Below are 24,119 nucleotides of genomic sequence, written 5' to 3'. Positions count from 1 at the left end.
ACAGAACTTGATCTATAGTATTATATTAGGTCATGATAATCTGTGACAACCCTTTAAACCTTTAAGCCACTGAAAGAAGATATCTGAGCTTCAACAAGGTTAAGCAAACACCCAGCATCACACATCGAAGGGCAGAGCTAGAAAGTCTTAAGCCAAGATGTCCTGAATCCAAATTATGCATCATTTTCCAAAAGAGAGGTGTTTTTTTTTTTGAAAACAGATTTTAGAAGTTTCTCTCTTCCTTTAACAGGAGAAATAATAAATATCAGTGTGATTTTTGTTTTACCAGGAATTTCTCTTTTCCTTGAACAGAGTATCTAGTTGTCCTCTATGTACACATTCCTTACACATTAGAAAAAATGAAAGATAAAATATGCATGACTCCCAACGTGAGAGTGGGTATTGTGTAAAGGGAAGAACATCTGGGAGCTGACAGGTCAAAAGGTCCCTAGCTGAGCTGAAGCCCCGGATCAGCTTCACCAAGTCAGCCACAGGAAGGCACCTAGAGCAGGTCCAGCCCTGGGTCAGGAGCAGGGGGCCTGCATGCAGTGTGTGCTCTGGAAGCGGCCAGCCAGAACCACTCTCAGGGAGAGGAAGGAGCTCACATTCTTTATGTCCAAAGCTGCTTTGAAGTTTTGGACTAAAAAGAGAAGGAAAGTTCTTGCCTCTTTAAATAATCAGGCACAGAAGGATGAATTTTTTATCCCTAAGTCTAAAATCAAATTTATTACCTTGCCTCTAATGAATGCCTCCTCCCAATTTCCAGCTGTAACCTAAGCACAGAACCTTCCTGTCATTGTTTCATTAGCCCCCCAACCCCCATACCCACCTTCCTTCACATGGATTCAGTTTCCCAGTGAGGGAGACTGCCTCTTCAAGGGTTCGGACTCCTCCCCAATCCTTTTCCTACCCCGGGATTCCTGGTTGAAGTTCTCCTTAAAGGTTCCCCAGGACTCTAGACGGACTCTCCCACCTGTTCTCCGCCCCTCTCCAGCAACGCTCCTGAACAGTGATGGGACTATGCTGCTCATGGGACTGCATGCTCAAAAACCTTTAACCGCTCACTCTAAACAACCTCAGATTCAAAACACTTCAGTCGGCAATGTTCACAGCTCCTAGCTACTGTTTTTTGCCTGTCTCCCCTGCCCCATCTCTCATTACTCTCCTGAACAGGCCCATTCTCCAAGCAAATTCAAGTACCATTCTCCTGACAGGCGTCTGCGACCTGCCTCTGCACCTTGGCACTTGCATTTGCTTTCACTTTTTTCCCTCCTCTCCATCCTTCAAATTCTAGTTGACCCGCTCACTCTCCCCACAGCATTTGCCTAGAGCAACACTCACACCAGTGTCAACACTCACACCAGGGCCAGTGAAGGAGCTGCAAAGAGACGTGCAAATCAGCGCTCGTGCGAGCTGGTGGGAGCCTGGGAGCCATCCCAGCACACCACCCACTACTGGTTTGTCTCTGTATAAAATGGGGAAAGGATACCTTTTCATGGACTTCTTGCAAGGACTAAATGACAAAGTAGGGGTACAGGACTTAACACAGCCTGGCATGAAGTGAACACGCCACGCTGATACTCCTGCAGTCGCTGCTTCTGCGATTCCCGCTGCTACCACACCGTCATCAGTGCCACGAGCGATGCCCCACTCCTACTCCCATTACCACTACCATTACCACTGCCCCAATAAACTGTAAACTCCTTCAAGGAGGGAGACAGGACTAACATTTATTAAGCACCTACTGTTTTTCCAACACAAAGCTTTAACCAGCCACTGAATACCGTGCTAAGAGCTTCATATATATTTTCTCACTTAATTCTGACAATCACCCTGTAAGAGTCGATAACGGACTGAAAGAGTTTAAGTCACTTGCTCGAGACTGCACAGGTAAGAAGTGGTAGGGCTAAAACTGAAACTCCATTTCGTTGGGCCTCACAAGCCGCTATTGATCAAGCATATTTGATGCTCAAATATTTATCAAATTAATAAGTTAAGTCTTAATTTTAGACAGCAAACTGACTTTTGCCAAAAACGCTTCTTCCATGGGGTGCCTGGGTGGCTCAGTTGGTTAAGCAACTGCCTTCAGCTCAGGTCATGATCCTGGAGTCCCAGGATTGAGTCCCATGTCGGGCTCCCTGCTCAGCGGGGAGTCTGCTTCTCCCTCTGACCCTCCCCGCCTCATGCTCTCTATCTCATTCTCTCTCTCAAATAAATAAAATCTTAAAAAAAAAAAAAAACCGCTTCTTCCTATGGATTAACCTTTATGGTCCAGGAAAGACTACAGAATTGTCCTGCTTTCCTAACGTTCTGTGCAAAGGCAAAGTTAAAGAGAAAACAGTAAGTAGTAATTATTTGCAACTTCTTTCAAAGAAGAACTTTAGCCAGAGAATCACCTAATTTAAAACACATGCTTTTTTTAAAATGAACAAGCACAAATTTAGTGCATTTATAAATGCCACATAAGACTAGAAAAATTAGTGAGCATGTGAGACAACTCTGAAAAATCCAAATTGATCATTCTTGTCTAACTGTAATCAAAGAAACTGCCCATGGACTGAACTGTACTTTCATTAGCTTGATTAAAAGTGAAAACTAGAGGAAGCATAAAGTAGGTCAAAAACTTCCTTGGGGCACCTGGGTGGCTCAGTCGGTTAAGCGTCTGTCTTTGGCTCAGGTCATGGTCCCAGGGTCCTGGGATCAAGCCCCGCCATCAGGCTCCCTGCTCCTCGGGAAGCCTGCTTCTCCCTCTCCCACTCCCGCTGCTTGTGTTCCCTCTCTCACTGTGTCTCTCTCTCTGTCAAATAAATAATTAATTAAAAAAAAAACAAACTTCCTGACTCCTTTAGGATTAAAACATGTACTAGATACTAAGTATGCGAGATCCATAAGAATATATTTGCCATTCTTGGAAGATATGGAAAGAAAGACCGGGCATCCTCAAATGGAAAAATTAATTATAATGGGAATGAAAGTAAGGAGGAATTGGGCATGAACTCTAGTGAAAGGATTTCTAAAGTAGAAATGACTTTATTCATGACCTGAGCTAGGGAGTTTATAGCTAGAGGGTCAGCATATATGTAGGATGCACAAGGCGGTTTTTATTATGGGCCTGGTCAGGTTTTTCAAAGCCAGCTCCTAATTACATAATTCATACTTGCTCCCATTTTTTTTGTTCTACTCCTCTCACCCACACGTGGACGGACAGATGGACAGACACAAACATACACACACGCACACACACACACACATGCACACACCCTCATATAAAACCAGATACTGTTCCTAAACTCTCTGGTTCAACCACCCTGTACCTCCCCCTCAGCTACATCAGCCCCACGCTTCCATTTTTGAACTTCTGAAGAGCACTCCCTCTCATAAACCAGGCTGGTTGTGGGAAGGAAAAGGAGAGGAGAAAGAATAAGTGGTGACAAAAGGACAACTGCAGAAACGACAAGAGAGGAGTGAACATTTTAACAGCTGAACCGTCAGGCTCAGAATTTCTAGTTTTTGAGGAACCTGGAGAAGTGGGAATTCACAGAAATATAGGCAAGCAAAATTAGAATAAGCAAGAGTAATGACCACCTTTTCTAAGAAATCTCATGGAAATTAAGTATGTTTTGTTTTTCTTCTCAATTAAAAAAAAAAAGGCAATACCACAATTCCTCAATTCTAGACACCATCAATTTATAAACAGGCTCTTTGAGGGGCAGAGGAAAGAAATATGACCACATTAAATGTACACACTGACTCTAAGCCGTATCCACTTCACAAATGCTAACTTTGGGGTTGGGGACAGTATCATGAGGCAGGTTAAGGCATGGAGTAGGGGAGGGGAAGTGAGAGCACAACCCACACCCAAGAAATCTAGTACCCGGACAACTTCTGGCTCTGCCGAGGGTCAGTCGCCTCCACAGATGGGTAGCTTTGCATAGGCTGGTACGTTGATGGCCACAAAAGAGAGATGAAGCTTCTACTCACTTAATGACGGACTGCCCAGGAGGAAACTGAAGATGGCACATCTGTAGTAAATGGAAAAGACTTCAGGTCAGAGAAGTGTCTCATCTTCCAGCATACAAAACCACAGTAAACACCCTTCCCGAAACACATCCCCAGTGGTGGACTCTGGTCAGTGGTACAGACATACACGTCCAGATTCAGGAATGCTGCAAATCTGTTCATATGAGCAATGAAAATATTTTCTTTATAGGATTCCACAATGGGTATCTTGTTGTTTGTGAAATGTACGTATTCAAAGATATCACCATCATATGAATTTTTCACTCCAATTTATACAACAACCACCTGCTCTGTTCTCTATGGGTTCTATATTCTATACTGAAGAATTGTGATTCCTAAGTAAAATGTGTTTGCTCATATTTCTCAGGTGAGACCTTTGATTGAGAGGCAGGATAGCATGGTGACCCTGAGATGCATTCTGATTGAATGCTGCCGCGTGTCCCGGTACGCAGTCACATCTCCCTGCCGTATCTAGAATCTTCACAAGGTTTCTTTTTTCTTTTTAAGTACATTTTTAAGGCTCTTTCTATAAGTAAAAGTGAAAACTTAAGAAGTTTAGCTACCCAAAACCACACCACCACTGTCTATGTTAACCTCTTAAAGGCATGAGGCAGCATCAGAAAATTAAAACACCTTCCCTCCAGAGGGGGAGTCAGCAGCAGAGGCAACTGACTTTCTGCTTCTACAGAGACGTCATTTGAGCTTTACTGAGCAGTACTTCCATTAACCATGAAAAGCTCAGGAAAACTGGAATAATGAAGAAAGAAATCAGAGGGAGACCATAAAAGCCCAGTTCATTTCAAGGAGAAAGCGGTAACATTCCCTTCCCCCTACATTTTAAATATCACAACAAATTTAAGTAATGAAATAAACAATTCACCAAGAGCACACTTTATCTACAACTTTAATTTCTTCCTACTGTGTTCATTACCAAGCTGTTTGCTTTCTTCAGGCAGGATGGGGGAAAAACTTTTAAAAGACTCATTTAACACAGAAGTCAATTTCCACTAATGTATTCTTTGTGTGGCATATGTGGTCTTCCAAAGCAGATCTATACATACAAACATACATATATTAGCCTCTTCCTTTACAAGAACAACAGAAATTAACCTACCTTCAAACAGATCATCACTACTATTTCCCACAGGAAAAACACGAACATGAGAACTATATTTTTTACAACAATTGAAAACTGGTTAGTATTTCTGATAGAACTGACTTCCCTTCACTTGTATAAACAGCTCTAATTGTGAAAAGAATAATGTAACTTTTGTATAACCCAGATTTTACTTTCTGAAAAGTTAGGCAGGGAGTATTTTTCATGCATTCTGCCCTGAGGAAGCAGGAATAAAGTGCTTTCCATCAACTGTAGCTATCAAGTTATTTAACACAAAAAGAGTTTACAGGCGCTGCGGGCTTTGATATTTGATGTGTGTAAGGGGGAATATGAGAGGGGCACCCGGACCACCCGGGCTTTCACAGGGTCACCAAGGGCTCCACAGGTCCTAAACATTCAAAAGCCACTCTCGTACGTGTTCAGCAAAAGGGAAGAACATGAGGGCTTTGCACTCATGTGTAGGAGGCCAAAGTGGGCCGGAGAGACAGATGAAAGCTCAGGCAGCCTCACCGCCCACAAAATATTCATCACAAAGATTCCAAAGAACACCTTTTTTTTTCTTGAGCTTTTCAGATCACACCGAGGTAAAGACAGGGGCTTTTAATTGGCAAGAATGCATGTCTAGTTTGTAAGAGATGAGAGAATATAAGGGACAGTATTTAAAATCCCACAAAATTTCCTCAAATCTCATTCTGTCCAGAAAATTTAGCCAGTACAAGCAGGGAAGGGGACATCTGCATACCCCCATGCACAGACATGCCTGCACCTGAGCACTTAGAATCCAAAAGCAAGATGCTGAAACCAGCCAGAGAAAATACAAAACAGTCAAAACTAATGCTTAGGCGGGGCACCTGGGTGGCTCAGACTAAGCATCTGCCTTCAGCTCAGGTCATGATCCCGGAGTCCCAGGATTGAGCCAGCATCAGGGAGTGTGCTTCTCCTTCTGCCCCTCACTTGTGCTCTCTCTCTTACTCTCTCTCTCTCAAAAAAATAAAATCTTAAAAAAAAAATAATGCTCAGGCAAAATGTACACATGTGAAACACCGACATGAAAGGAAATATATTAAAGAAAGTATATATATTGAGTTCTAGCTTTGATAAATGCAATCCAAAAAAAGAATTTTTCTCTATTCTACCGAGTTTTCTAACAGCTAGTCCTTCATTAAGTTCCCTTATATGGAAAAAAATAATTGTGGTTATTACAGAATTAGGCTAGGCCAGACTTTAATACCCCACAGTACTTATTCCAGATGTAGAAATCTGTGAAATAATATATATTCATTAAGCCCTTTCAGAATGTTGGTTCAAAAAGTGCCCACGAAATGTGGTTCAGGCTCAGCTTCACCATTTTTAACACACAACCCAAGTAACTTCTCCTTCCGCGGTTGCTTGGCTAGCACCTCAGTCATTTACAGAGTACGTTCACCCACATTATCCTAGCAGAGAGATCCTCAGGTAGTCCTGTGAAGTAGGCAGGAGAATTATCATTCCCTACTTAGCAGGAGGAACAGAAGTTTATAGAATGAACAAGAGGTAATGAAAATAGAACCAGGGGGACAAACTGTTGGGACACTCAGCCTAGTGCTCTTTGGGGAAGTTACAGATAGGTTTGTGCCTTGCAACACATGGACTATTCCCTTATGACCATCCATCACAGTATTCTGGTGATAGCTTTTGGGGTCATGCCCTTTAGTCCATCTTCTAAGTCCCTAAAACGGCATAGCTGTTTCTTACCCATCTTTTTCATTAATCTTGTAGAAACAGAGCATTATTTAGTTGCATGGATTAATGAAAAAGAAGGTTAAGACTCCTTCTTTCAGACCATCTCTTCTTGGACAAGCATGAGAGAAACATGAGCTGGGTTTCTGTCTATCAGTCCAAAGAGGAAAACCACCAATACGTGGTAACCGACCTTCTAGAACACCACTGTTTTTATTAACAAACATGGCACCTTAAATAAGGCACAGCTAGCTTGCTTTTACTTAACAATCTGAGTTTAAGAGCTAGAACTTGAGGCACAGCCTTCCCTTCGGTTATAGAAGTTCTTTAGTCTGCCCCAGCTTGTCCTCTTTATCAGTTCTCATTGAAGTGATTTCTCACACAGAAATGAAACAGCGTATTGTGTGAAATGATTCTATCTTTTTTTAATTCTTTTGTTTATTTCAACAGTGACTATTGGCGAAGACGCTAAAACGAGTTCTGATGGTGACAGGTAGAAGGTGGTAACTGAGACGCCATCGATATGTTCCATTTTAAACCACTTGTAGAAACGGAGCATTATTTAGTTGCATGGGTCTGAAATCCCCAAATATACACATCTGTTCTGAGACGATGACAGTTCTCCATGTTCACAGTGAAAATATTAACCCCACAGAAGTCATTTTGGTTGTTTTGACAGAGTGGTGGGAACGCTATGCCATTTCATTGTGCCCAGCCAAAGTAAAGGAAGAAAAGGTGGATGAGGTCCCAGTCTGGGAGTGAGGTCACCAGCTCATCTGCCCTCACAGCAACAAAAGAAGTCTGACTGATGAAAAGGTGTCCCTAGGGTAGAAGTCAACATCCCTTTGTCTAAATGAGTCTTTCAGATGGGGGGGGGGGGGATGTGTTGGCTAGCCTCTCTTAACGTGCCCAGAGTAGCATGTGACTAAGAGCACTTTAAAGTCTGTTGTGAGTGATATAATGATTAACTGACCATTCAAACCCTAGAAAGGTCACGGTAGCAGCCCCTCTCAGTGCTTCAGAGCCAAAGCAGTAGAGTGTGAAACTCAAATTCCACCAGGAGCTCAGAGAATGATTAAAGTCAGAAGTGATCTGTGGCTGCTTATAAATGAAGCCCGAGATCCCTAACATTATCAATAACATGGGGTAGACATAAGATAATTGTGGGTGACAAAAAAAGATAGCTGGATTTGCTTTTGGCTTTTTAATGAGCCAAGAAAAGCGGCTGGGCTAATGAAAATATTAGTTATTAGCTGTAAATTTTGGAAATGAATGCTGTTTTTAAAAGTTTAGGAGGCTGTCTGATCATACATATTTCAAAGAGCACACTATTAATCCAAGCCAATCAATAATACAGCATAACCCTCCAGTCATGTTACCAATGAGAAGAAATTTATTCACCAGTTTTATTCCCACTGAACTCCATATCCAAAGGTTTGGGATTGATTATAGCAAGACAGGTTGTCTTCTTTTTATTAAAATATTATTTGTTACTCAAACATTTTTAAAGCAATAACATGTTATGACTCTTTAATTCGTTGAGTAGAGAACTGAATATTTACTGACATTTCTTGAGAACTTGCTATAAGCCCACAGGAGAGGATCTGACATCGTCACAGTATGTTCTCCTTAACTTGACAGGAAGTCAACTTCAAGCAAATTGACTTGAATCGAGATCTCCTTTGAGAAGCCTAAGTGTCCGGTAAACTGCACTGGTATTTTACTGCATTGGAAAATACTCAAGTTCCAGTGGCTTTACCATCCTGTACTTTACTTTCTGAAAACCTGGCAATCCCATGTGGACTTCGGGTAGAATGAGCAATGCAAAGAGCTGGCTGGGACTTGGCATGTCCTTGTACTTCTGGGGACTGATGGACCTTACGACCACTGTTCTCTCGGGCACACCAACACCACCAGGCAAATTAGAAGCGCTCCTATCAGACAAGCCACAGTCACACTCGCGGACAAAGAGGAGCTGGGTTTGGAACCAGTTTTTTGTTCTGGAAGAGTATACTGGAACTGACCCTTTGTATGTCGGCAAGGTAAGAATGGCCACACAGACAAACTACCAGGGTATCAAATATTGAAAGGGAGTACAAATATGAACTGAAGAAGAGAGGTCGCCTAACCTGTGTTGGGAGTCCCGAGAACAATTTTAACTAGTGGTATGTTACTTAACAGCTAGTTGAAATCTAATTTTGGCTTTGTCAGATACCAGTCAGAAAAGGAAAGATTTCTCCCCTTGTTCAAGCCTCTGTTCTAAAGTGGGAGAAAACAAGGTATTAGATTTTAGAGGAAAAGCTTGGGACCCTGCAAGACCCATTAGAGTCCCAAAAGAGGCAGCGGCAACAGCTTTGGGGAATAACAGAATGGGGAAGAAAGAAACCAGAAAATGCAAAGGGGAAAGTAGAGGGGTTTTTCCCTTTGATCTGTTCGGGTTCCCCCCCCCCAAAGCATTTCCACAGGTATTGCCTGGGGCCTAAATTTAATGGGGAAAAAAAAAGAATAAAACATTCTTCATTTCAGAAGATCCTAGCATGTGCTTTAGAATAGTTTGAGACAATCAATGAATATATTTATAAACTTTACACTCGAATTCCCTTGATTTATCTATCATCATTTCATTTTTAATCCAGGCTTTCTCCGGTGTTTACTTTATTTGGATGTTAATCAGAGACCATTTTGTGAAAGCAACCAAGTGAAAGAAAATGGGAAACAAGGACTTAATTACAAAATAAATAATTCATTCAAATGATAACTTAAACGCTTGTTTAGCACAGAGGCTAAGAATGTGGGTTTCAGAGTCAAACACATATGGGTTCAAAACCCAGCTTTGCCAATTGCTTCCAGAACGACTCTGAACAGGACAATGAAGCCCCGTTAGCCTTGTTTCTTCAAACATCAAACGGGGATAAGGAGAGAACTACAACTTCTCAAAGAGTTGTCTGCATAAGCTCTTTCCTCAACTCCCACCCACTTCTGAATTCAGATCTGACTTCTGTCCCCTGCATTAAAGTCCTGTTTTCAGTGCTCCCAAGGACCTCCCTACTACCAAACCTGATGTCTCATTTTATGGAACCGACCACCTCAGACCCTGCTGACCAGTCCCTCCTTCTTGACTCACTTTCTTCTCTCTGCCTCATGGCCTTCACAGTCCCGTTTTTCCCTCCTTCCTTCTCAGCCTCTTTGCTGGCCCACAGGACCCCATCCATTAGAGGTCCAGCTTGTCTCTTTGCCCCAGGCCACATTCATTCTCCGGATGGATTTGCCATCCCCATGGTTTCAAACACCACCTCTAAATCAAAGCCTCCATCTCTGGCTCAGGCCGCTCGTCTGGACTTCAGACTCATAAACCCTATCGCGTATGTGACAGCTCCCCATTTATGACTCAAAGCCCTCCCAAATGTAGCATATCTGGTAAGGAATTCTCGGTTTTTCTCCCAAACCAGGGCTGCCCCCAGTCTTCCCTATGTTATTGGCACTGCCATCACTCACTTTCTAAAACCAGATACAAGGTGGTCATTCTTCCCTTTCTCTTGCCCCCACATTCTCTCCACCTGCAAATTGTCAGTCCTTTGCCAAAATACATCCCAAATCCTTCATTTCTCCCACCTCCACTTCCACTGATATCTCTCACCTGGGCAAACACCTGAACTCCCAACCAGTTTCCACACTTCTACCCACACTTTCTTCCAATCCATTCCCCACACATGAGCGTCAGACCATGGCACTCTGCTTACATCCTTCAATGCCCTCCCACTGTACTTTGAACCACCCAGACTAATCCCCACAGCCCCCAACGCCACTCCTCTCTGACCCAGCCTGCCTCCCGTCCTCCCACCACATCGCAAGACACCCTTTCTTTCCCTTCCTCTCGTGTTCCAGGGACATAGCCTTCTGGCATTTCCTACAACTTGCCAAGCTTTGCCTGATTTTTCCCCCAAAATAAAATATTCTTCCTCTGGCTTCTTTCGTGGTTGGCTTCTCCTCACTCTTTAGGGCTCATTTGGAATCTAGGTCTTCCTTGACCATTTCCTCAGGTAGGCCCCTCTGTTAGACTCTCTCATGGCCATTATTTTTTTCAGAGCTCTCATCACACCCTACAATATCTGACTCATTTGTCTATTCACATGAGTACTGTCTGAAGCCTTGGGCTAGACTGACTATAAGCTCCCATTTTATCCCCAGGGCCTAACACAGTACCTGTCACATAGAAGGTGCTTTAAAAAAGATATTTAATACTTCCTGGTGTCATAAGGATTAAATAAGCTAACACATGTAAAGTGCTTAGCACAGGACTTGGTCCAGAGTAAGATCTTAATGATCATTACTCTGTAAGTGTAGTAGTGATACTGGTAGTAGTGGTAATAGTGGTAGTTCGGGATTTTGCTATATAACTCAGCAGCTCAGTAATGTGTGTAACCTAATGCAGCCGCCAAATCTCCTAGCCTCAAAATCTGTGACTTCTCTTTGACTTCTTCCTTTCCTTCTCTCCCTCCCTCATGTACAACCAGTCACCACATCCTGTCAATAGCTCCTTGCCAATTTCTCTCAGATTCACCTCATCTTCTCCAGGCTCTGTCATTACTGTGGTCCCTCTGCTCTTCATGATTAGATTAACTAAGCAGCCACTGCCCCGCTCCCTGTAGAGAATCTTCCCCAGTCCTCCCCTAGGACTCAGGACATTCATCTCCTCGAAGCATCCTTTCCATCATGTCACTCCTCTGATTAAGAAAGCATTGTAGCTCCAGTGCTTATCAGAGCTCTTAGCTCCGTTCAAGGACTTGCAGAAAATGAGTCTTCCTCCCTTATCCAGCCCTCCCCTACGATTTCACAAATCTAGTCCTGATCCCAGTCATGCTGGTGTCCTTACTGGCCCTGATACACATACCACGTTTGTCCCTACCACAGACATGTACTCGTGCTACTGCCCTGCCCAGGACACACTGTCACCACCTCTCTGTTCAATCACATTCCAGTTGCTCAGGGCCTTAGCTTAAAAGCCATTTCCATCATGAACACATCTTCTATCTACTCAGAGTTCCAAAGACTTCTAGCTACTCATTATTTGTAAAATATTTCTTCCAACTAGACATACATGGCTACTGCTAAAATAAGTTTAAGAAAATACATTTATTTGTATTCAGTAATGGCTTTGTGTACTTGTACAATCTAGAGCCCTCTTCACTTCTCCCAAGGGTAGAAGCTGAGATTCCATCCTTAGCCTTCCCTACGCTTCCCCAACACTGAGTACCCAGCACAGGGCTGGACATACGACCCTACAGAAAGGCGAAGGTATCTAACGTTGTACTGGGCTACCAGAGGACTATGTGTCAGTCACAGTCACAAAGCGCAGATCATTCAATCATCACAACAGTGCTGTGAGGTAAGTGTGATTCACCACTTTTAGATAATTGGCCTGTGGAACACGGCTCAGAGAGGTGACGCTTATTGCCCCAAGTTACAAAGAAGGTAACAGAAAATCTGACACTGCAGCCACAGGCTTCCCTTTTCATTGCCCTGAGATTTAGCCCTGAAAAATACAGTGAAGAGTCAATGGTGTTAGGGCACCAGGAATCCAACCAAGCCCAACTGCTTCCCGACATTGGGAACTTAGCTGTCTAGCACCCTCTCTCTAGTACTCATGATTAGTGCCCACCCTTTCCTAACCACCCCAACCCAGGACACAGAACACCCTGAGCATCTCGACAGCCATCTCATCCAGCCAACGCTGAGCAGCCAGTGAAGTGGGGTGTTACTCCACGTTATATAGTCACTTAACCACGCACTGTCTCCCCCCCCCCGCTTACTTTGTTTTGAAAGAGAATTCATCCACCTTTCATTCCCTCTCTCCCAGGGGCATTTAGCTTGTCACCTTGAGCTCTGGACGGTGTCTTTTTAGAGAGCCTGCCTGAGTATTTGCTTATTTCAGGGGAGTATGGCAACAATTATCAGCTGTAATTGGTATGGCCTTATAAAATCCACACTGGGCTTTCCAGGGAGAAGGCAGTGTCGAGTTAAAGCTAGATTATATTGACATACGCAAAGAGTGGGATGCAGAGAGCTTGTGCTTGGGCACGAGGCAGTGGTTCCAAGGCATGCTGAGGTTAACAGCTACACGGAAGCTGTCTAACCACAAAGTATAAGGACTACCGTGCTCCTGGAGTTGTACAAGGCACTATGAAAGATGATAAAAAGAGTAAAATCACCCTTGTTTTTAAAATATTAAATCAACTAAGATTTTTCATAAACTACCTGGACTTTCCATCTTTCACTACTCCTTTAGCTGAAGATCTTATAAACTAAAGCATTATTAGGATAGGCAGGATATCCACCTATCTTATTCTGTTTAGATTTGGGGAGGAAGAATGTTTTCCCAAGATGTACATAACCATGTGCTGCCAGCTCCATTCCAGAAGCTCCTTACCTTCCTCTGAAGAGCTGGTACTCAGTCAGCATTAGCTGAATTAAATATGGATAAATTATAAAACACATTTTTATTACACTGCCAGTTTGCTGAGTGACTTCAGGGAAAGTTATCAATGCCTCGCATTTGCAATTGTCGTAACCAAATGTGTATTCTACGGCTGGTAAACCCTAATATTAAATGCACATTACCATGCTGGTTATTAAGCTAGAGTCTCTCAGCTTTGTATTCACCTTCCCATACTCCCCGTAGTGATCAGTTAGGGCTGGGACTCTGCGAGCCACAGTTTCTCCTTTTCCGACCAGCTCCCCACTGGGTTCAGACAGCAGAATGTACCAAAGAGAGAACCAGAGGCAGGAGGAGGGAGAAGGGACTTGTTCCTAATACCTAGCCAACAGGTGGTTCCAGTTCCTGGATCTTCCCCACACTCCCAGCACCAGCCTCATCACACCCCCTCAGAAAGATCAGCACAACTGGATGGCAGCCCCTTCTCAGAAATCTGGATCTGAAGTCTGAGAGAAGTGGGTGCTGGGGGCACCTCCTCCAAGCTCCTGAAGCCCCAGCCCCAGGCGACAGCACTCCCTCTTCGGAGGCCTCGGACCCAGCCTCCTCCAAACATCTAGATTCCAGGAGCCCCAACTGCTGCCCTCTGCCCCCAGCCAGAGGGACACTAGCTGTTTCCTGGAGTTTCTAACCCTCCAAAACTTCAGTGTTCCCTTTTTGCCTTTCCAACTCTCCATATTAAATTTGCTCTGCTAAAATAACTGGTTTAGGTTTTGTTCCCTGACTGGACCCTGAAGTGATACAATTACATTCCTCAGAAAACAGTTCTGTGTAAGCAGATTCTGGTCCCTGTCATAGCTGGTCCCCATTTGTTCCTGTTCACAAAAGGCTCATCATGCTTCTCTGTGGATGCCCTCTCGCCCCCTCCTCCCTCCCTTCTCTCCTTCTCACACACGGGCTCACAAACACACACCCAGAAGCTGTCTGAAAGATGCCTGCTAGATCTTTTTAAACAAAGGTAACATTTCCCAAAAAGCTTTAACCCTAATCCTATACCCTAAGTCACTCATCCCATACAATTTTATTGAGCATTTGCTACATTTGAGAATCCACATGAAGATGAAAGCCACATGGTTCCTGCCTTCAAGGAACTTACCATCCAGAGAATTTCTCAAATTCTTCTCCCGATACAGACAAAAACAAAAGATAACAGATCTGATGTTCAGCCCAGACTCTACTGACATCGGTCAGCTGAATGGCTCCTAAGGAACCAGGACCCCTGCAGCAGCAACAATTTGAGCCTTCTATTACTTATTAAGCACTCTCCATAGGCACAATACTCACTTAAGTTTGGCCTGTGGTAACAGCAAGTACGCTTAGTTTTCTTAAGGACCAGAGGACAAAACTTTTTAGATAATAAATAGAACACCTCAAAACAGTCCTGGGTACGTTATGTCAGCTTCTATTCCGTTTTCTTCCCCCTAAATAATCCGCCCGTGCCCTAAATGAACCTTTCATTATAAGTAAAAGTTCTATGCCACATGCCTTAGGATTACATGTCTTACATATAAAAACACACAGCATTTCTTTTTATATTAAAAAAAACCCTAGGGCGCCCTGGGTGGCTCAGTCGGTTGAGCGTCTGACTCTTGGCTTTGGCTCAGGTTGTGATCTCATGGGTCGTGAGATCGAGTCCTGCTGGCTCCAAGCTCAGCGAGGAGCTCCCTCTGTCCCCCTCCCCACTGTGCACACACTACCTCTCTCTCTCAAATCAATCAATAAATCTCAAAAAGAAAACAAAAATCCTGAGATCCCTCTCCTCCTCCTCCCAATCCCACTCCTCTGCCTGGAAACACAGGTCCAGATGGAATGGATTTTCATTTATGACTGGGTCCCAATAAAATGGCTTTCTATTCTACACAACAAGAGCTGGGCACCTCTGGTTTTTTTAACTGCATAAATAGAAGATTCGGATTGCAAAAAATAATAATACTGTATATGGAATGAGGAAATGTGAGAATTTCATATTCTAAATAGAATTCTTTAAGTAGAAAAAAAAATCCACTAGCAATTTTTTTCGGTCAATGTTATTCCCTTATTTCCCCTCTCTAGGTGCGACACAGCTGAATTCCTCTAGGCGGCAAAATCGCTGCCTGTGTGATTTGGCCATGAGTCAATCTGAGATCAACTCAAAGCCAGCCACAACCTCCAAACCCATCCTTGTCTGAGGATGTTGTGAATACATTTTCAGGTGTCCTCTTGGTGTCTGTGCCATTTAATCCTCAGAGTAACACTGTCCTAGCAACGCTTCAGGCAGCCTTCTGCAGCTTTCCCCGTTAGATTATGCATAATAAAAAAGCCAACAGGTTGTTTGTGCAGTCTCTGCTACACTCCCGAGCAGAGAAGCAGAGAGCAGAGAAGAGCTGGGCATGTTAATACCCTTTTCTCTATGCATATCACCGTCATTATTATCATCATCATAATCGGCCCCATTTATAGCATTCCTATTATGGGAAAGATGCTGTGCTAGGTGCTTTACATACATTAATTTCTAATGATCCCAACAACCCTTCAAAGTAAGTATTAATGGTGTTCTCCACGTTTATAATATTAAAAATTTTAGAGTAATAACCGTTCAAATCTTTGTCAAAGGCCCTCAACTTACAACTGACATCATGTTTTAGGCCAGATACGTCTGCCCCCACTAGCCTAAGGCTAACACTGGTTGCCCATTTTATAAACTAAATCTCTGAACTATGCAAAGTGCTAAAACCCACTTTAGAGAGAGACTGTTAAGTAACAGATAACACTATGATAACACAAAATTTCAGGACTCCTGCCATAGAACATTATCTGTGATTAGAGATGCAGAAATGTATTTGAAATGTGTAATATGAAATAGTGTGTAATATGAAAATAGTGCCCTGGACTCCTTTTGAGAGTGCGTTATCTTTTATTACAAAGTAATCCAGGAGATAACATAGTTGGATGGGTGGATAAAAGCATGTCCCTAACTCAGCCATCCACATATAGATTTGAGTGATTCAATTACAAGCCCAGGAACTGGTCCCACCAAAGAGAGATACACTGATGCAAATACCAACAACTGGCTGTGAAATCCATTCTGACACCCGAAACAGAGGCACACATACATAGTCCTACTGAATGAAATTACTGAATTGGGACCACAGAATCAGAGAGTTGCAGGAGTCCCTGGAGGTCATTTACAATTTCCAGGACAGTGGCCATAGCCTATTTATTAATCAGTTCATCAGTTTTTCAGGCAACTTGAATCATCCCAAGGTTTTTGAAACTCTAAAACTCAGTTTATGTCAAATACTTATTTTAAAATGTTAGGTTTGTCCATTTTTTTTTCTTAAGTGGAAATGCTAGGTTCCTCCTTATTAGACTTGCTCCTATTCTCATGTTGGGTGGGGGCCTACACTTCCCAGAACTCCTGTTTTCTATACTTCTCAGGGAAAGGCACCTAAAAATACAGTAGTAAGTTCAGGATACTGAATGTGATGTGAAAAAATTTTACTTATTCATCAATCTATATTTGGTCTTTGATACAATCATGTTCAATGTATACTAATTCTTTGTAGACCAACATTTTAAAACGTTTGAGTGAAAAAAAATTCTTCCTATTTGAAAGAAGGTCTTAAGTTTGGACCAAAGTGAAAATCAATTTATTTCCAACACCTGTTCATATCCATAATGAGATTTCGGGGTTTGTTTTTTTTCCTAGCTTCATTCAGACATGGACAGGGGAGATGGATCCATCAAATACATCCTCTCAGGAGAAGGTGCAGGTGTCGTGTTTACCATTGACGACACCACTGGAGACATCCATGCCATTCAGAGGCTTGATCGAGAGGAAAGGGCCCAGTACACTTTAAGGGCTCAAGCCCTAGACAGGCGGACCGGCAGACCAATGGAGCCAGAGTCAGAGTTCATCATCAAAATCCAAGACATCAATGACAATGAGCCCAAGTTCCTGGATGGACCTTATGTCGCCACTGTGCCAGAAATGTCACCAGTGGGTAAGGTGGAGAGTCACTGATTCTCACAGACAGCAGTTCTTCTACAGAAGATCCTCCTCTCTATATGCAAAGAGAGAATGTGCAGAACAGCTCACAAATTATAAACCTGGACTGAAAATGGACAACCAGGTTCCTAGACAGGAAACTACTTAGACAGTGAAATCAGCCGTAGTAAAAAATAATAGTAATAATAAGCCTAGCATTGTTATTCAGTTTTGATTCTTAAAAGACAGAGGATAGACAGAAAGATAAATGATTCATAAGGGAGAAGCATTTTGGTATTATAAAAAAGCAATGAAGAACCCAAAGGCTGTGTTGTTCTCACTGGTTACTAAGAGTTTAAAACACAAATAACTCCTGTCTCACTAGAGAGGCACAAGTTAGGAGCTATGGAAGCTTGACCTCAAAAGGGGTTCTCCCAAACAGAACAATTGCAAATGCATTAAGACTGCCTATTCAGCATGCTTCCAAGCCGCTAGCAATTCAACTTGAACAGGTTTCCACCCTCTCTCTTTCTCAGGGACCTCTGTCATCCAGGTGACAGCCACAGATGCTGATGATCCGACCTACGGCAACAGTGCCCGAGTAGTATACAGCATTCTCCAGGGCCAGCCATATTTTTCTGTGGACTCCAAAACAGGTATGTGATGCATGTCATCAGAGATGGTTGCTTTATTCGCTACTAATTCATAACGGCTACTTATGACAAACCCAACTCTCCTTTTCAAGGACTCTCTAGGGACTGTATTAACGAAAGAAGACTGTTACAGGTGTTAGGATTAAGAGAGCAAAGCAGCACTGCCCTGGTGGGTAAGAGCCACACTATGTCTAGACATTGCCCAGAGTCTGACTGGAGAGGCCAAAAGGCCTCCCTACACAAAGGGACATCCTCACCAGCCTTCAATAACTCCTAGAGTTGAATTTATTCCCAGGGATTGTTTTTTATCACTCCAAGAAGACCTGAGAGGATTGACACATTAACCTGGGCTCACTAGAGAACTAAGATCATTGATTTTGAAACTATGAAGAGCCTTAAGGGAATCATCCAGTCCATTACTGGTCACTTAACAAATAAGGAAATTGGGAATTGAGACCTAATAAAGTGCTTCTATTTGTAGATGGGTCCCCTGACTTTTGGTCTGATGTTTTTCCCACTGAACCACCCTGTACTAAATAGAGAACACGGCCAGAATAAATGGATGCTGGGACACACAGATTTTGTTGAGGGGGGAAAGAGTGCAGAGCATGGGATGTGGCCCCCCAAAAAGCAGGTGCTGAGTGGGAAGCTCTCACAGGGAGGAAAGCATAAAGAACGGGATGGGTAAGAAGGAATGTGGCCAAAAAGGACAAATCAACAGAAGTTTGGTTGTGTTTTTTTGTTTCTTTCAGTTTTACCTGAGAGCTTTGACTACAGAACTTATGTTTTATCATGATTATCCTGCACTTGTGCCAAGCTTTCCTCCTTTTAAAATACTTTCACAGACATTACGATATTTGAGCCTCCCATTATTCTTGTGAACCTGTGAAATACATGGGAGGGCTGTTATTCCCATTTTCCATACAGGAAAATTGAAGACCTAAAAGTAATTAACAAGGAACTTGAGTAAAGAAACTTACAGCCACAGAGGTGAAGTAAATGGTTAACACTCAAAGTCACCTCTCCATCTGAAAGAGAAAAAATACATTTCTATTAGCAACCTGATAGAATTTTTTTTTCCAAAAGTCCTAAGGGGAACCAGGCATTCAGAAAATTATATCATAAAAGCAGAAAGTGAGGGAGTGTAAATTAGTAGGAGTAAAGAAAAAAGGTTGCAGTGAGGGGCTTCTATAAAACAGTAACTTTAACAATTCTACAGAGGGGGAGGGAAAGCGGAGGGGATGCCCACAGGGAAGACAGGAAGAGGGTAATGTGTCCTTTATATCCTAAGAGGAACCTTACATTATTTTGACAGCTCCCAGGGGGCATCTTTAGTGTTAAGGTCAAAAATACATGAAAAGATAGTTATTGCTGTGCATTTAAAAAGGAAAATGCTGCATATTTCACTCTAGAACGTTGTTACTATAATGCAATATATACACTATAGGAGTAAACTGGAGACAAGTTTGTGGTTCCCAATCTCTTCTCTTTGCATGCAAAAGGTCTATTTAGCCAAGGGTCATGCTGTAAACGTGCAGTAAATAAGCCTTTAATCTTTGCCTAGAGTGTAGAGAAGTCAACTTTTCTACATAGCAGGGCTAAAAGGGAGATAAAACATGACAGCACATCCTTGGCAGGATCAAAACAACACATTTCACTGGCTTTTGATTTAGACCCCTCTTCTTAAATGAAACTGTATCATCACACTGTGATGCTGCTACTTAGTGTCTGGGGGAGTTCATCCCTTATACATGTTAAAAATGAACAACTCAACAGAGCATCTTACATGTCCCAGCTCACGGAAATCAGTGAAGCACAGAGGTAAGCAGAACATAACAAAACTGAATGAATATATAACAAAAGGAAAATCAAATCAGAATTCCAACCCTGCTAACAGGTATTGGGGAGGCAGGGAAAAGCAGCCCAGGAGTGAGCTGCCTTAAGAAAAGTCATTCACACTACAAGGGCCCTAGGGGCTAAAGAAAGAGCGGGCTGAAAGAGAATTATCTAAAATCATAGATTTGCAAACATACGAGGCTTTTGTTTTCTGGGACCCGAAGCCCCAGTTTTCTTTGGTATAACAGAGACCCGTGAAATTGGTCCGGACTGCTAGTCCCTAACTCTGTTGGAGAGCTGCTGCTGCCACCTCCTGTTTTCTCTCAGTAATGTCGCCAAAGGAAATGGGACTCAGGTCTTCCTGCTGGAAGTGTTTACTCACCATTTGTTTAAGCACAGTACTGTTTTGAAACTAGAATTCTGACCTCAAGTTTAATAAAACATAAATGATTTGCATCTCGACTCTAGATATTAACAATGCACAAGGGAGAAACCTAGAAGCCAATCTTAAACACTGGATTTGTGGATTTGTTTTTAAAAAGTCTTTTCTATCCTGCAGGTGTAATTAGGACAGCGCTCATGAACATGGACCGAGAAGCCAAAGAATACTATGAAGTGATTATCCAAGCCAAGGACATGGGAGGGCAGCTTGGAGGATTAGCTGGGACCACAACAGTCAACATCACCCTCTTGGATGTCAATGATAACCCACCCCGCTTTCCCCAGAGTGAGTACCTAACCAATGAGAGTATAGCTCTCCAGCCAGAGGGATGCACCTATTACAGAAGATGAAGAAAAAGGCAGGCCTGGGTTCCTCTTTAAGTTCAATTATTCATGGGTTCCCTTCCTACATTTATCATGCAATTCTCACATCACCATTTCCCTTCTGGGTCCCAACATCCCATAGCACTTAGCCAGTGTTTCTCACTTCCTTCATTATCACCTCTCTCTGGAGCTCTTGTAGACTTTTTTTTTTTTCCCCTTGATCTCCACGCCCTGCACCCCACCCCATAAAATTAAATACGAAGGAGTAAGATTTTGTTGGGTACGGTTGAACTTTAGAGAGCCACAAACCATCGTAGCATCTAAGATTTATGTTCCTATTTCCCCCTTCCCCAAACTCATGTTTGCCCCCTAGGATAAAATACTGCCCTGTTGAGAACGCACACATAGAAAATAAGCCAAACTGAAGGTAAACACATAGCGGCCCATCTGACTACCTTAACCAGTCAATTCACAAGAGTACCAACCACCTGCTTTCTAATGGCACTGGGCATGAGGGATACAACATTCTTGAAACCCAGTCCCTGCCCCTGCGAAGCTTAAAATCCAGCTGGGGAGCACATATTCCACACTCATCAAAAGTTAACCAAGAAGTAGCATTTGCTGTACCACCTGAGCAGTACAGAATGAAACTTTCACAATAAACTAAGATAAATGAAGGCTTCATCGAAGGATGATACTTTCACAGGGGACTAAAAAATATAAAATATTTAAATAGGAAGAAAGAAAAACATTCCAGAAAGTGGAAGCCTCTCATTCATTAAAAAAAAAAAAAAAAAAAAAAAATTGTTTTGGGCACCATCTAGGTATAGCATATAGAGCAGTGTACAAAACAAAATCTCTGCTCTCCTAGAGCTCATTCCCATAGAACAGGAATGTAAGGGGAAAACATGTATCTACAGTATAAAGACCTGGAAATAAAGTAGCAAATGTGATTTTTTTATGTTCAAAGACCCCCTAAAAATGGAGACCTGCTCTTTAGTGTTTTAAATGTGTTCTATTTCTAAATATTTCTATATTCTAAATGTGTTATATTTCAAAGGAAGTCACTGAAAAGTTTCTGAGCAAGACAGAAACCTAAAGGAAAGCTAATCTGATGGCCATGTACAGGATGGGTTGGCAAGAGTGGAGACTAGAAGCTGGGGAATCCATCAGGGAGGCTTTTAGAATGGTTGAGATTTGAACTGATAAGCACTTACGGAAACAGCAGAAACAGTGCAGTGGGACAAATAAGAAAACATGGATTTCTGCCTCCTGATTTCTTGGCTGAAGGAACCACAGCAGAGGGTGGAGTCAAAGATGACTATGATGTTTTAAGTCTGGGTGACAGGGATAGAATTGTAGTACTGATAGAAATAGAGGATGCATAATGGAACCAGTGGCAGGGAAGGAGGAAGACAAATTCAGATTTGAATATGAAGTGACAGCAGGACAATCTGACTGAATGTCCTTAAGGAAGGTGGAAATACAGAGCTATACCTGTAGAATGGAGCCCAGGAATGGAGAAGTGAATTTGAGAATCAGATGCCTACAAGGAGCAGTTGGAGAAATGAGAATAGCAGACATAATTCCACGTGAAAGACCTGACCAGGAAAATCAGGTTTAAAAAAAAAAAAAAAAAAAGAGGGCGCCTGCGTGGCTCAGTTGGTTAAGCGACTGCCTTCGGCTCAGGTCATGATCCTGGAGTCCCAGGATCGAGTCCCGCATCAGGCTCCCTGCTCAGCAGGGAGTCTGCTTCTCCCTCTGACCCTCTTCCCTCTCGTGCTCTCTATCTCTCAAATAAATAAATAAAATCTTTTAAAAAAAGAAAGAAAGAGAAAGAAACTAAACCCAGACTCAAACCAGCTCATCAGCTGAACAGCTAATATTTTCAGTCAGCCAGACCAAGTGAGTCATCTCTTTTATCTACGTAAAGACAGGAAGGGAATTCAAATAGTCTCATACAACTGGTATACACAAAGACCCCATGATATTTCATGAAATAAAAAGGCAGAATACTAGGTAAGTATTTCACAAGTGATGCAACCAAGTAGGCTACTAAGCTGTTCAGTTCTACAATACAGCAGTGCATCATGAAACAGTTTGTGAAATGCCATATGGACTGGCTTCGTACTTTGTGTGGGTTCTATCTTTATCACTTCATGAATGGCTCACATTGCACACATTATAGACTATATCCTTGAACTACCCTATTTGGCTTTTTAAAATTTGACACTCGACAGCATCTCTGATGAAGACAGAAAGAGCAAAAGCAGCAAGTTATTACATAGCTCATAAGTATGTGGATTTAGACAAACTGCAGGAAAGTCAAATCACCCCAAACATGACAACTTTACAACAGCGTAACACAACACAATGATAACCAGGGTTTTAGTCCTGCCCCACAAACCAACATTCTAAACAACACCCAATCTAAAGCAAACATTTCGAGTTACCACTTTTTCAAGATAACGGGGAATCTAGCATAGAGCAGAAGCGAGGACTGTGTTGCACAGAAGACGAAATGTAAATGTATAAAAGTAATCTGCCTGCAAGCATTCTTTGTGCATCATCTCTACTTCCTCTAAAACCGTAATTATTTTTGCACTTTTAAAAAACTGTCTGTATCTCACCATTAAATATCTCCCCATCTGTTTGCAAAAACAAAGTTTAAATAATCTCACTATTCCATAAACCTACCTTGGATAAACTCTCTGCCTCGCTAATCTTATGATTACTCATTTTAAAAATTCAGTTTTCCTTCCTTTTTATAAATCTTACCATAACTGATCATGGGATGTTGGCAAAATGACACTCCTACTATTTTATATTGAACAAGCTTAGTTACCTTTAACTGAACCAAATTTAATGGAATATCAAGATCTCAGGCTATTTATTTCTAATAGAATGCATCACATGTAGAAATTTTATGTATATGCTTTTTTAAACACAGAACACATAGTTTCTTGGTGTGGGAAAAATACTTATTTTTCCTACAAGTTCTGCAATAGCAAAGTCTAATCCATCAACAATTTTGGAAGAGAATGGAAAGAGATCATGAAATCCAAGTGCCTGCCAGCTGACTACAGACATTAGCAATTTCCTAGCTCGTATTTGCAAAGAACAGGCATTATTTCTTCTCCTGTGCAAGGGAGGGTACTGTGAGCTGGTTGGGTGCTGTCAACCTCCCAAAATCTTCATGAAACTCAAGCCCTCACATCCCAGGCTTCCCTGTAGCTTGCAATACATATTAGAATAAAAGAGACTATGAACATATTGAAAATGTGATTGTGTGATTTTCTTTGTTATTTAGTCAGTCACATTTTGATTGACAAAATAATGAAGAACGTCAAAACGTTGAGCCCCAGAGAACATAAGTGAGCGAAGACACAACTCTGTGGAGATGGAAAGGAACTAAATTTAATTGTGAAGCTGAGAAGGAGAACATTACCAACTCTGAGATTCCTACATTTGTGAGAACTTTTGGGGTATTCTATTCTGGAACAAGAGAACAAGAAACAACAGAGATTTCCACTGGGCAAGGACACACTGATG

At 42.2% G+C, this 24,119-nt stretch overlaps 1 protein-coding gene and 1 long non-coding RNA gene across 5 annotated transcripts in view; one reads left to right on the top strand and one right to left on the bottom strand.

The window, feature by feature from the left end:
• CDH20 (cadherin 20) overlaps window positions 1-24,119 on the top strand; it is a 208,346-nt gene that overhangs the window by 150,539 nt on the left and 33,688 nt on the right. For all 4 annotated transcript variants that reach the window (XM_025886856.2, XM_073898100.1, XM_073898101.1 and 1 more), the window contains 4 exons: window positions 8,498-8,898; window positions 17,035-17,329; window positions 17,850-17,969; window positions 20,362-20,529. In XM_025886856.2, the coding sequence (XP_025742641.1) occupies window positions 8,653-8,898; window positions 17,035-17,329; window positions 17,850-17,969; window positions 20,362-20,529 (829 nt within the window). In that variant the 5' untranslated portion in view covers window positions 8,498-8,652. The remainder of the gene's footprint in view (window positions 1-8,497; window positions 8,899-17,034; window positions 17,330-17,849; window positions 17,970-20,361; window positions 20,530-24,119) is intronic.
• LOC141373715 (uncharacterized) overlaps window positions 3,671-24,119 on the bottom strand; it is a 67,574-nt gene continuing 47,125 nt past the window's right edge. The window contains exon 3 of the long non-coding RNA XR_012379991.1: window positions 3,671-4,022. This is a non-coding gene — a long non-coding RNA (uncharacterized lncRNA). The remainder of the gene's footprint in view (window positions 4,023-24,119) is intronic.

This window comes from Callorhinus ursinus, unplaced genomic scaffold (assembly GCF_003265705.2).
Source record: "Callorhinus ursinus isolate GAN/ISIS: 27379988/994484 unplaced genomic scaffold, GSC_fseal_2.0 scaffold11, whole genome shotgun sequence".
NCBI classification, from domain to species: domain Eukaryota; kingdom Metazoa; phylum Chordata; class Mammalia; order Carnivora; family Otariidae; genus Callorhinus; species Callorhinus ursinus.
This window is presented reverse-complemented; position numbering and strand designations above follow the sequence as displayed.